This window comes from Hylobates moloch, unplaced genomic scaffold (assembly GCF_009828535.3).
Source record: "Hylobates moloch isolate HMO894 unplaced genomic scaffold, HMol_V3 SCAFFOLD_1, whole genome shotgun sequence".
Taxonomy (NCBI): domain Eukaryota; kingdom Metazoa; phylum Chordata; class Mammalia; order Primates; family Hylobatidae; genus Hylobates; species Hylobates moloch.
This window is the reverse complement of record NW_026652276.1, coordinates 10,671,372-10,685,710: the sequence shown is the minus strand read 5'-3', so window position 1 is coordinate 10,685,710 and position 14,339 is coordinate 10,671,372. Positions and strand designations below refer to the sequence as shown.

At 38.2% G+C, this 14,339-nt stretch overlaps 1 protein-coding gene across 1 annotated transcript in view; it reads left to right on the top strand.

The window, feature by feature from the left end:
- The window catches only part of PSMD1 (proteasome 26S subunit, non-ATPase 1), a 114,657-nt gene that overhangs the window by 15,377 nt on the left and 84,941 nt on the right, over positions 1-14,339 (top strand). Inside the window, exons 7-15 of the mRNA XM_032753924.2 lie at positions 190-416; positions 4,121-4,181; positions 5,653-5,781; positions 7,276-7,364; positions 8,137-8,215; positions 8,735-8,908; positions 11,145-11,256; positions 11,832-12,028; positions 13,286-13,381. Coding sequence (XP_032609815.1) covers positions 190-416; positions 4,121-4,181; positions 5,653-5,781; positions 7,276-7,364; positions 8,137-8,215; positions 8,735-8,908; positions 11,145-11,256; positions 11,832-12,028; positions 13,286-13,381 — 1,164 coding nt within the window. The remainder of the gene's footprint in view (positions 1-189; positions 417-4,120; positions 4,182-5,652; positions 5,782-7,275; positions 7,365-8,136; positions 8,216-8,734; positions 8,909-11,144; positions 11,257-11,831; positions 12,029-13,285; positions 13,382-14,339) is intronic.

Genomic DNA, 14,339 nt, shown 5'->3' with positions numbered 1-14,339 from the left:
GAAGCCAGATGCCATGCTTAGAAAAATTTCATCTAGTGCTGGGTTTAGAAATAGAGTGCTAGACTGGATAGTCTGCCCTAGTTTGCCTGTGCTTATATTTTGAGGTTTTCTATAATGCTGATTTTGTCTCAAGTACCTTGTAGATGAAGTTTTTAATTATTAAGTAATTGTTCTTTATCTCCATTTCAGTGCTTAATTTTCTTAGATGATCCTCAGGCTGTGAGTGATATCTTAGAAAAACTGGTAAAGGAAGACAACCTCCTGATGGCATATCAGATTTGTTTTGATTTGTATGAAAGTGCTAGCCAGCAGTTTTTGTCATCTGTAATCCAGAATCTTCGAACTGTTGGCACCCCTATTGCTTCTGTGCCTGGATCCACGAATACGGGTACTGTTCCAGGATCAGAGAAAGACAGGTATAAGTACCTTTTTCTACATCAAAACTAATTGAATAATCTTTATTTCATTTTGGGGACAGGTAGAATATTTATAGGAAGCATATTCTAAGAATAAATAAATTTTGCCACTAGCTTTCATAGATTTTAAAGTCTTATTAGGCTATTGCTCTGTTTTGTGCTGTGCTGGGAGTAGTAAGGAAAACCGAAGAAATTGACCCTTCTGGAAAGAAATAGAAGCAATTATCTCGTAGGGAGAGCCTGCCAGACAACATGTGTACTATTTAATCAAGTAAATTTAAAAACTCAGGTGGGATAGTTGGGGGCTTCTTTTTAGATACTTGGGTTAGATATATCTGGGTGAGATATTTAGAAAGTAAGGAACATTCTCAGCTTTTTGTGCTTTTATTAGAACTAAATACACAAATTTCTGTAGTATTAGAAATTTGCATTCTGTACAAATTGATATGGTATTAAAATTTTATTTTTCTGTATTTTACACGTTTAGATCACTTACTAAAAACATTTGTGTGTCTTAGTTGTGTCTGTTTATGCCGGCAGCCCCCTAGCCTGCTCTTTCACTGGATATCTGTGTCTGAGAAATGTGGGACTTTCTCTTTCACTTAAGCACTCAGAGGCCATTGTAGGGTTATTAATTGGCCTAATTTCAATATTGTTGTGTCTCAGGGAATAGGGAGTCCCAAGGAGAGGGAGAGAGATGGGGGAATGACCGGTGTGTGGAGCAGTCAGAACACACACATTTATTGATTGAGTTTGCTGTTTTATATGGGTGTGGTTCATGGTGTCCCAAAACAACTACAATGGTAGCATCAAAGATCACTGATGACAGATTACCGTAACAAATATAATGATAATTAAAAAGTTTTAAATATTGCAAGGATAACTAAAATGTAACACAAGGACAAAGTGATCACATACTATTGGAAAAGTGGCTCCAATAGACTTCCTTGAAGGGCAGTAAAACAAAGGTATGCCTATATTTTTCTTTATATCACTACCTCTTTCCTTATTACTAAAACTATGCTAAGTCTTGCAATCAGGTATTGTAAGACCTACAATTTTGATTCTTTTTTCTTTTTCAAGATTCTTTGGGCTATTGTAGATTTTTTGCATTATACAAGTCTGAGTGTTCTGATTGGGATTGTATTGAATATCTTCAACTTGGGGCACATCGAAATCCTGATAATATTGAATCTTGTAATCCAGGAATATGGTGATCTTTTTCATTTACTTAGGTTTTTTTTTTTTTTTGAGATGGAGTCTCACTCTGTCGCCCAGGCTGGAGTGCAGTGGCGCAATCTCGGCTCACTGCAAGCTCCGCCTCCCGAGTTCACGTCATTCTCCTGCCTCAGCCTCTCCGAGTAGCTGGGACTACAGGCGCCCGCCACCACGCCAGGCTAATTTTTTGTATTTTTTTAGTAGAGATGGGGTTTCACCGTGGTCTCGATCTCCTGACCTCATGATCCGCCCGCCTCGGCCTCCCAGAGTGCTGGGATTACAAGCATGAGCCACTGCGCCCGGCCTACTTAGGTTTTTTATTTTTTTTCTCAGTAGCGTTTTGTAGATTCAGTGCAGAGGTTTTACACATCTTTTCTTAAATTAATTTTCTTATATCCCTAAGTATAATTTGTTTTTGATGCTGTTGTGAAGTGGTATTTTTAAATTTCTATTTTTTTCGTTGGTAGTGTATAGAAATATAATTTTTATATACTAACATTGAATCCTATGACCTTGATAAAATCATTTATAGCTTTATAAATGATTTTTTTAAGTAAATATTTTAAAGTAGATCCTTTTATAGAATTTTCTTTATTGGCATCTTGGTCATCTGCAGTTAGAGACCATTTTACTCCTTCCTTTGTAATCTTTATACCTTTTCTCTCTCTTTTTTTTCTATATTGGCTAGGATTCCCAATACATTATAGGAGTGATAAGAGGCAGCATCTTTAATTTTCTCTCAATCTTAGGGGGATAGAATTTATTTATTTATTTTCGAGACAGAGTCTCAGTCTTGTCACCTAGTCTGTAGTACAGTGGGACGATCTCAGCTCACTGCATCCTCCACCTCCTGACTTCGAGCAATTCTCCTGCCTCAGCCTCCTGAGTAGCTGGGACTACAGGTGCAGGCCACCATGCCCGGCTAATTTTTATATTGTTAGTAGAAACGGAGTTTTACCATATTGGCCAGGCTGGTCTCGAACTCCTGACCTCAGGTGATCTGCTTGCCTCAGCCTTCCAAACTTCTGGTATTACAGGTGTGAGCCACTGCACCTGGCCTATTTATTTATTTTTGATTTAACAAGTTTTCTTTCTTCTCGCCTTCTCCTTTTCTTAAGGCTTATGTGTGGTGGTTACAAGTTCCTTCTGAGTTAATCTTCATTTCTGAAATTATTTTTTTCTCTTTTATTTCTGATTTTCCCTAGTTCTATCATGTTACTTTCTGAGTTTTTGTAATTCTAATATGTAATAGTCTTGTATATTTTATGTAATTTTCCTAATTTCTCTTACTTGTTTTGGAATAACTTTTTTCTAATATTTTATGAGATTTTACTTTGATGCTTTTCTGTAGCTTATTTTTACTGAAATTAGTTTTTCTAAACTTTTCCAAAGGAGGCTTGTTTATGATAGTTTTTCCAATTTTACTGCCCTCTAGTATTTCCTCTTCTGTTGCATTTATGGAGTACTATACAAAATAATGGCTTTTGTTTTGGGATCTCCTGGCTCTGTTTCCTTTCTCCATTGCCCAGGCTAGGGTGCAGTGGTGCGATCATAGCTCACTGCAACCTCGAACTCCTAGGCTCAAGCAGTCTTCCTGCTTCAGCCTCCAGAGTAGCTGGGACTACAGGCACACACCACTATACCTGGTTCATTATTTAAATTTTTTTGTGGAGATAAGGGTCTCATTTTGTTGCCCAGGCTTATTGGTACCTTCTTTATCTTTGTCCCTGCCTTTTTAATTTGGATTCTCTGCCCAGCATTTTTTCCTCAATATGGTGCTTTGACCTACAAGGGGGTGTTGGCTGATTAGATTTAAGAGTACTTGGGGTCCCAGCCCCTTCTTTTCAAGCCCATTTTGTAGCTGGTGGTGATTTTGCTTTACCTGACTGTGTTTTGTGAATGAAGGAGATATGTTCTCACCTGTTCTTGTTGTATTTGTTGTCCATGGTTTTTTTTTTTTTTTTTTTTTTTTTTTGGAGACAGAGTCTGGCTCTGTCCCCCAGGCACTATCTCGGCTCACTGCAAGCTCTGCCTCCCAGGTTCACACCATTCTCCTGCCTCAGCCTCCCGAGTAGCTGGGACTACAGGCGCCCGCCACCACGCCCTGCTAATTTTTTTGTATTTTTAGTAGAGACAGGGTTTCACTATGTTGGCCAGGATGGTCTCGAACTCCTGACCTCGTGATCCGCCCACCTCGGCCTCCCAAAGTGCTGGGATTACAGGCATGAGCCACCGCGCCCGGCCTGTTGTCCATGGTTTTACTAACCTAGTTGCTTTGTATGTTTTTTATTATTTGGAGGAAATTTAATAACTGGATTGCCTCCATCTTAGAGATGTGTAGAATTTTTTATTTCTTAATGGTAATACTTAAGTAAACATTATTTTCTTGCAAAATATTCAATTTGGACATGGTTCAGATCTGTGGTATAAACAAATCATACTTCTCTTCAGAAAAAATTATTGATTGTTGGTTCTTTTCATTTCAGTGACTCAATGGAAACAGAAGAAAAGACAGGCAGTGCATTTGTAGGAAAGACACCAGAAGCCGTGAGTGTGCTTTTTTTTTTTTTCCTTTGAGACGGGGTCTTGATCTGTCACCCAGGCTAGAATGCAGTGGCGCAATCTCGGCTCACTACAACCTCTGCCTCCCAGGCTCCAGCTATCCTCCCACCTTAGCCTCCGAAGTAAGTAGCTGGGATTGCAGGCATGCACCACCACGCCTGGCTAATTTTTGTATTTTTTGTAGAGACAGGGTTCGCTGTAATGCCCAGGCTGGTCATGAACTCCTGAGCTCAAGCAGTCCGTTTGCCTTGGCCTCCCCGAGTGCGGGGATTACAGGCATGAGCCACCGAGCCGAGCCTCTGTGCCTAGCGAGTGCGCTTTTTGAAGTTGAGATTGTTACTTAATAAATATTTCCACAGGATATTGTAAATTCTTTCAAGTACATATCTATACATGCTTTTATTAAAGTTTACTGTTAAGTTTGATACCAAAGTCATTTTATAAAAATGAATTTTCTGTAAAGATTAAAGTTTTAAAAATTGATCCCAAAAAAACATTTAGAAGAGATCAAATCCTTAGATCCTTACTTCAGGCAGAAGTTATTTCTGTCTGAAATAACTTCAAATTACCTGTCACAGGGTGAAAAAAAGGTATGGTCTCTAGCAAATGGCAACATATATGGGAGGGAGGTTGTTTTTGTTGTTTTTAATGTTTGTGGCGTATTGGAAGGGTAGGGTAAATATTACAGTGGTGGTCTGTTGGACTGTTGGTTCCTGATGCTCAGGTCTGTAAACTTCAGCTGTTCTTCACCTGGTTGGAAAGTTGCATTGGTGGCACGGTAGTTCATAAGATCAAGGCTGGGCGCTGTGGTTCATGCATGTAATCCCAGAACTTTGGGAGGCCAAGGTGGGTGGATCACCTGAGGTCAGGAGTTCAAAACTAGCCTGGCCAGCATGGCAAAACCCCGTCTCTACTAAAAATACTAAAAATACAACAATTAGCTGAGCGTGGTGGCATGCGCCTTTAATCCCAGGTACTCAGGAGAATTGCTTGAGCTTGGGAAGTAGAGGTTGCAGTGAGCCAAGATCGCGCCGCTGCACCCCAGCTGGGGCAACAGAGAGAAACTCTGCCTCAAAAAAAAAAAATCATATATATATGTTGATTAAAGATATTTTCAGTTTTCTCAGTTTCAAGTAGGAAGTTTCTCAACGAAAATATAAATTGACTCATTTAATAAAAAGTAATTTTCCTGCGTGTCATCAGTAATTATTCTTTCCCAGTTTTTTTAAAATATTTAAATATTTTATATTGAAAGCTAGCTGGGGATGAATTGTATTCTTCCATCAAGCTAGTATCATATCTCAGTAGCATCTAATAAAGAAATAAATAAATTCTCCTTTCTCTTAAAATGGACTGTTTGAATTTCACTGGTTTAGGACTGATGAAATAAAATTGGGTTACTGGATTATAGTAATACCGTTTATGAGTTTTCATTTTTTTTTGTTTGTTTTGGCAGAGTCCAGAGCCTAAGGACCAGACTTTGAAAATGATTAAAATTTTAAGTGGTGAAATGGCTATTGAGTTACATCTGCAGTTCTTAATACGAAACAATAATACAGACCTCATGATTCTAAAAAACACAAAGGTAAGAAATTCATCAATAATAGATGGTTTTTAAAAATATTTAGTTATTTGTTGAATATAAGTAATTATATTATTTCTTGTTGGATACTTTCTTTATTTTATTTCCAATTAAGGAAAAAGTATTTAAGTTTTGAAAAAATAGCAATCAAGGATCCTCTTGGAGTTGTTGGAAAGGAAGAAAATGAGCAATGATTGAGCTCCTGTTTTTATACTTGTCTCTTATTGGGGAGCTTAGTTAACTCATTTTTCATTTTTAATGTATACATGGAGCAGTTAGACAAATAGCACAATCAGAATATTAAGATAGGCTCTTGAGCTGCTTGCTTCAGCATGCTCCAACTCTGTGGAGTGTACTTTCAATAAATCTGTGCTTTTCTTTTATTACAAAAAAAAGAATACTAATATAGGTTGTTTATGTTTCTGTATTTCCCAATGAACTATGATCTCCTTGAGAGCAGCGATTCTTACCTTGTTGCAACATTTGTTGAGATATTGATCTTAACAGTTATTAATACCGATTTCAGTTTTTTTAGCAAGTAATATATTTGATTCAAAATATTTTAATATAAAAAGATGTATAACATGACAAATCTTCCTTCTCTCTCTTATTTATCCAATACCCCTTCGCAAAGTCATTTTTTATAGCCATATATTATTGAATGATTAAACAGTTGTTTGATTAAAACATGTGTAATAATGCTCTTTGAAACTTTTAATACAGTTTTTGCAAGTGGCAAAAAATATACAGAATCATATAGTCTCCATTCATGACAATTTAAAACTAGTCTTTGTAACATAGTCTCATTAAAAATAAACAAAGTTTGACCAGGCACGGTGGCTTACGCCTGTAATCCCAGCACTCTGGGAGACCGAGGCAGGCGGATCACCTGAGGTCAGGAGTTCAAGACCAGTTTGGCCAACATGGTGAAACCCCGTCTCTACTTAAAATACAAAAATTAGCCGGGCATGATGGTACATGCCTGTAATCCCAGATACTCACGAGACTGAGGCAGGAGAATCGCTTGAACCCAGGAGGCGGAGGCTGCAGTGAGCTGAGATCGTACCACTGCACTCCAGCCTGGGCAACCAAGCAACACTCTGTCTCAAAAACTAAAAATAAACAAAATTATTTGGTAACTGTCAGAGGTGCAGCACTGCTCCTCGGTTATCTCAACACCTTGGAGACCTTGGGCAAGATGGAGAAGAGAAAAAGCAAGTTTAATTAAACCAAAGAATAGAAGATCTGCTGTCTAAATTCCCCACCTAAAATCTGTCGTTGAGCTCTGTTAAAACCGCAAATAAAACTTTGACTTGCTTGTTTGTATAAACTAGCTATTTAATCTTTATAAAAGAAATACCCAAGATCCATATTTTAAATCTCAGTTCAGTTTGTTCATGCTTTTACCACAAAATAGGACCTCTGACTGTGTGTGTGAGGGTGTGCATATATGAATGCTTTGCCAGTGATGAAACAATTCTGTATTTGTTGTTGCAGGATGCAGTACGGAATTCTGTATGTCATACAGCAACCGTTATAGCAAACTCTTTTATGCACTGTGGGACAACCAGTGACCAGTTTCTTAGGTAAATATGCTTGTTGATTTCCACTTTGGTTCAAAATCTTTTTTTTTTTTTTGAGGCCGTCTTACTCTGTGGCCCAGGCCAGAGGGCAGTGACGTGATCTCGGCTCACTGCAACTTCCATCTCCTGGGTTCAAGCGATTCTCCCGCCTTAGCCTCCCAAGTAGCTGGGATTACAGGCACACGCCACTATGCCCGCCTAATTTTTGTATTTTTAATAGAGACAGGCTTTTGCCATGTTGGCCAGGCTGGTCTTGAACTCCCGACTTCAGGTGATCCACCCACCTCAGTCTCCCAAAGTGCTGGGATTACAGACGTGAGCCACCACACCCGGCCTAAAATCGTTTTTAACAGACACTGTTAACATTGTTGTAGAGATGTTGAGGACTTTCCTTGTTAACCAGTCCTTAATTCTAAATTATATTTTTGCTATTTTATGTATTTTTTGTTGTGTATTTCTACTTGTTTTAAGGTAAAATTAATTCCTTTTATTACTTGGCTTGATGATAGGCTCTCCGAAGGAAATATATTAAGCTCTAAAATTTTACATAATTTTGTTTTCATTTATAGTAGAATTACGTATCGTGCATTTTAAAAATCCTTAAAATACTAAGAACAACTTAAGAGTTAAAATAGAATCAGTAGTAACTTGAGATCCACAAAGTAATTTGGAAGGGTTCAAGGTAAAATTTTAATGCTTTTAACCTTAGTGTTAAAAAGCTTTAAGGAATTCATTTGTTTTAATACTAATTAAAATATATCATCTTTTTTTACAGAGATAACTTGGAATGGTTGGCCAGAGCCACTAACTGGGCAAAATTTACTGCTACAGCCAGTTTGGGTGTAATTCATAAGGTAATATATATTGGTCAGTGTATACAGGCATCAGAAAAGAAGTAATTTTTCTGGGGTTAAGAAAAAATAAAAGTTTATTATAATTCATTAACAAGTACACTTTGTTAAGTCAGGTAAGTCATTTTGTAGAGAAGGCTAAAGTAAATAAGATACTAAAGTATTTATATGTGTGTTTGCTTTTAATAAAAAGTGGAAATTTGTTTCTATGAAGACGTATAAGCCATTGAAAGGATAAATTGAAATGTTATTTGCACAGTCTGAGATGGATTTGGGCAAATGTTATAAAACAAAGGGAAAAAATTGAAGCATTTGTGATTTTTTTTTTCTAACCAGAGTGTAACTGGGTCTCTTAAAGGCTTGTCCTCTTGTTTGAGTGATACAGTTATATGAGAGAGAGCCCCACTACCTCCTTCTCTCTTAGCAAGGGAACATTCTGGGGAAAAGGCAGTAATCATAGAAAACATTGTCTTTTTTCTTACTTTCTCTTTTTGACATCTTTGTCATGACTTACCTTTACAGGGTCATGAAAAAGAAGCATTACAGTTAATGGCAACATACCTTCCCAAGGATACTTCTCCAGGATCAGCCTATCAGGAAGGTGGAGGTCTCTATGCACTAGGTCTTATTCATGCCAATCATGGTGGTGATATAATTGACTATCTGCTTAATCAGCTTAAGAACGCCAGCAATGATGTAAGTATTAAAATGGAAAACTAAATTTCCAAAACACAAGAATCCAGGATAACATATTTGCCAAATTATTTTAGTGACTGGAGATTTTGTAGAATTTGGGAATACCCAAAACAACTGTTATCTTGGATTTTTTTTTAAGGTAATTTCATTTCCTTGATAAGCTAAAATTGTGTTTCTCGCTCCTTTAAACCCTGCGTGTATTTGTAAAACATGTTGTATTCCCACACTTTCGTCTTAAAATGTTACAACTACAAGCGACCTTAGTTATCATCTAGTCTAGGCCCTAACAATTTACTGGAAATTAAAGCCTAAAGAAATTGCAGTCTCAGAAGTTAGAATCCTTGCTTGTTTGATCTTTGATAATTGTTTAAAATGTAAATCTTTTGGAAAGGCTAAGTAGCCCTGTTCTTATTTTAAGGAACCTTAAAATGTAATTTTAGACTAACTTCTATATTGGAGTGAGGGCCATCAGGAGAGTAGTTAAGTGAGCCAGGAAACCTTGCCCTCATGCATAAGTGAAAAGATTGAAGCCAATAGGATGATCTGTCTCAATTAATAAGCCCCTTAACCACAAATCGTGTGTGCAAGTACACACATTTTTACCTTATTTCCCCTGGTCTCAGGTAAAAACTTTCTTATCAGATAGGGTTTATGGTTACAAAAAAAAAAAAAAAAAGCAATAGACAGCATCAAAAACCATTTCTAACTAACTTGAATAAGAAGTTTATTGGAAATAGCTTATCTAATTAATAGAAAGGCTGTCATGAACTAGTTCTCACAAAGGTTAAAGAGCCAGAGCAACACCACAGATGCTAGATAACAGGAACTAATGAAATAGCCTTTTCAGGACCCTAACTTCAGGATGAATGAACTTGAAACATTTTTGGCCATTGGGTTATTCCACTTAAGAAAGATAAAAATTCCAAAGAAGGAGCATTGTATTGCTATGGCTTGGGTCACACTTTGGCTAGGGGAAGGTGGGAGATTCTTAAATGACAGTCCCACCAAGACCCTAACCATTGGGGGGGAGTATTACCAAAGGAATGCTGGGATGCTGTCACCAGTAGAAGGATGCTGTGCATTCAGAAATGACAGATGACCACTAAAGTTTCCTCTTTCAAATGTATATATTTCAGAGGTACTCTGATGTCATTTTCAACCACTTTCTTCACAACCATGTTCCATCAGATACCTTTTTCTCCTCTGTCTTTAGCCTCTCACTCTGTACTGCCTCCTTTCCCTCAACCCATGAACATATTCAGGTCTCATCTATCCTAAACAAAATTCTTTTCTTGACATCTCCCTCTTAGTTGTTAAGTCTTTTTCCTCCCCTTCTCATGTAAACCTACTGAAAGAGAGTTGTCCTCTAAGGCCACTTTGTTTTCTCACGTTCATTTCTCAACTCACTATTTTTAATTTATTATGATTATTTTTTGAGACAGTTTCTTGCTGTGTTACCCAGCTAGAGTGCAGTGGCACGATCATGGCTCACTGCAGCTTCAGCTTCCTGGGCTCAAGCCATTTTCCCACCTCAGCCTCCCGAGTAGCTGGGATCACAGGCATGCACCACCACGCCCAGCTAATTTATGTTTATTTTTTTTGTACAGACTGAGTCTCCCTATGTTGCCCAGGCTGGTCTCAAACTTCTGGGCTCAAGTGATCTTCCCATGTCAGCCTCCTAAAGTGCTGGGATTACAAGCATGAGCCACCAATCCAGCCTCAGCTCACTATTTTTTGGCATCAGCAAATATCATTCTGTTAAAAATGAAATTGCTGGGCTGGACACGGTGGCTCACACCTGTAATCCCAGAACTTTGGGAGGCCAAGGTGGGTGGATCACCTGAGGTCAGGAGTTCCAGACCAGCCTGGCCAACATGGTGAAACCCCATCTCTACTAAAAATACAAAAATTAGGTGGGCGTGGCAGCAGCCACGTGTAATCCCAGCTATTCGAGAGGCTAAGGCAGGAGAATCACTTGAACCCAGGAGGCGGAGGTTGCAGTGAGCCCAGATCGCGCCATTGCACTCCAGCCTAGGTGACAAGAGCGAAACTACGTCTCAAACAAAAACTGAAATTGCTGAGTTTATCACTGACCTTTTGATTATCACATCCTTTGATCATTCTTACTGAGCCAACCTCTGCATATTTAATGTGAAACTATATTTTGAAATTAGAATAAAAACTTGTATGTTAAGTACAGTGTACCAAATCAGTGGAATCTATGTTTTTTCCTTAGATCGTTAGACACGGTGGCAGTCTGGGCCTTGGTTTGGCAGCCATGGGAACTGCACGTCAAGATGTTTATGATTTGCTAAAAACAAACCTTTATCAGGATGATGCAGTGACAGGTAAACATTTCTTCCTAAAGCTAACAAACTTAAGTATTAATTAATGTAAATGTAATTACATTAGTTTCTACCTATATTTTGTAGCCTCTTAAAATTCCGATGGATTTCTCTACTTGAAGAGGAAGTGAATTTTGTTCCATTTGTCAAAGTTATCTTTTAAAACAAGTTTTGTAATATATAGGCTTTCTAAAATGATATATCCTGTGTATCCACTTGCATAACTGACTTTTGCAAATAGGAATTTATTAGAGTGACCTACTTACTCCATACTGCTTGGCGATAATGTAGAAAAAATGTTATCTAAATGTCTCCTTTGAAATCACTGTAGGATTTGATGGTACATTCTGTCAAGGTTTAAAAGGAAAACAACCCTAAATGTATGAATGTGCAAACCCTAAATGTATGAATGTGCTTCCACATAAAGTATCCTTTTTACCAGATGGTTTAAAAAAAATGCTGTCAGAAGCTAATGGTTTTTCTAATAGTTTATGCAAAAAAAGTGCTACTTTCAGTTGGATGTTTTATTGACTTTAAAAACATAACTCTTTGTTAACATTTTACTCATTACTTACTAGGGGAAGCAGCTGGCCTGGCCCTAGGTTTGGTTATGTTGGGCTCTAAAAATGCTCAGGCTATAGAAGACATGGTTGGTTATGCACAAGAAACTCAACATGAGAAGATTCTGCGTGGTCTTGCAGTTGGCATTGCTTTAGTAATGTATGGGAGGATGGAAGAGGCTGATGCTCTCATTGAATCTCTCTGTCGTGACAAGGTGAGATCACATACATCTCTCACTGCCCATTTATCTCCAGCATGTAAAAAACACTTAACTTCACTGGAAATTAACTCTGTTCCCATCAGAACATGTAGGTACATTTATTCATAAAACTTCTGGCAATGTATATGAAGCCTAATAGAATTTAAGAAAGAAAAGCACTGATTAGAAAAGGTACATGGGAGTAATTTGAGGATTTTAAATTTTGCCATAGCTTCAGATTGGTGATACTCATAAGCAGATTCAGCATAGTTCTTTAGGAATTCACGAGCTGATTTCTTTTAGAAATAATATTTTTGGGCCAGGTGCAGTGAGTGGCTCACACCTGTAATCCTAGCATTTTGGGAGGCCGAGGCAGGTGGATCACTTGAGGTCAGGAGTTCAAAACCAGCCTGGCCAACATGGTGAAACCCTGTCTCTATTAAACATAGAAAAAAAATCAGCCAGGCATGGTGGCGGGCACCTGTAATCCCAGCTACTTGGGAGGCTGAGGCATGAGAATCACTTGAGCCTGGGAGACAGAGATTACAGTGAGCAGGGATTGAACCACTGCGCTCCAGCCTGGGTGACAGAGCGAGACTCCATCTCAAAAAAAAAAAGAAATAATATTTTTGGAATGATTTGATAGTCATTTAATAAGATACAAAGTTTACTTCATTTTTCTTTTATCAGAAAACAGTACCCATCTCTATACTTGTTTATTTGGGTGAGGATTTTTTTCTGTTGCCTTTTGTTTTGTTTTTATAATGGTGTTGTATACGGTGGGTAGTTAGTGGCAGGTAATACTGTCCTCTATAATCATAAGAACCACTGCTATAGTTTATTGATAAAATTATTAATTAATTTGTTCAGTTATCAGGCTCCATCTTTCTTCCACTCAGCACTCAGTACCCAGGAATTTAAATAAGGTAAAAATGTAGAATTAGAAGCCAGCTTCCTCGCTTGATTGATAAAAGGAAGTGGACTGCCATAGGCGTGGCTGTTGCTGTTGACTTGACTTTATACTTCCTAAAAAGTATGAAGCAGGGCAGGCATATTGCATAGCATATTGGGAATTAAGAGCAGCTACCTCCTTCTGTATTTATGTGTTTTATTGCCCCATTTATTTCAAAAACTACCAACCACAAAAGAGTTACTGAGCTCATCATTTCCTCCCTGAGACCAGCTTACTTGGTGGATGCCACTATGCCTGTTAGACTGTAGAAGTTACTGTTTGAAATAAGTTGATGATTAATGTTAAATTATTTTTCTTAGGACCCAATTCTTCGAAGGTCTGGAATGTATACTGTAGCCATGGCTTATTGTGGCTCTGGTAACAACAAAGCAATTCGACGCCTGCTACATGTTGCTGTAAGTACTCTGACCTTTCTTGGGAATGGGGTGGACGGAAAAGCTTGCAGATGGACAATAAGTGCCTAGGTGACTCCAGCATCCACAGCGCATGGCCATCACCAGTGGTCTTAGGTTGCAATTCTCATTTACTGGACCCAACAGGCCATAACCTAGCACTAGATTCACTTAGCTTTTCAGAAGGATATGGGACGGGATAACAGTCCCATATAAATGGAAGTCCTTAAAGCCATTCAGGTGCAACTTCTAAAATCCTACTGCAAGGAGCACCCTCATTTGTAAGGGATAAGACCTTGTGAGTATGTGTGGCCACCCTAGGATAAAGAAATCCAGTGAAGAACAGGAACCATTTATTTCTTTTTACAGCCAGTAAAGTTAGCTTCCACATACCCCTAATGGGTGCAGTGGCTCATGCCTGTAATCCCAGCTACTCTGGAAAGTGAAGTGGACAGTGAGCTATAATTATGCCACCACACTCTAGCCTGTGTGACAGGGCAAGACCCTATCTCAAAAAAACAAACAACCCCCCACCCCTACACCCCAGGACCCCTAAGGAACATGATCTATTACAAGAGATGCACTGCACAGGAAAGCCAATGCCCATGTTTTCCAAAAGGCTTTCTCCACTCATAGTTCTCCTAATCCAAATGTAGTTATCAGCGATAAGTAATATTGCCTGGTCACACAGTGGACATTCCACATGTCTTAATAGGTTTTTATCATCATGGTGCTGGGAAAAGGTAAACCAAGGGTACCTTTCTATGCAGAAAGACTTAGAACTATTGTTAACTCCTTTTTCCCGGAGATAATATTTTCCACAGTATTTATTAGTAATTAATAAATAATTTTTTTAGCAGTGCAGTATGTTCTAAATGTTCATATTTTGCAAAAGCTATAATGCAGCTGAAATAGTCTTTTTTCTTTTTAGCAACTTCAAGACAGGGTTTTGCTCTATCAC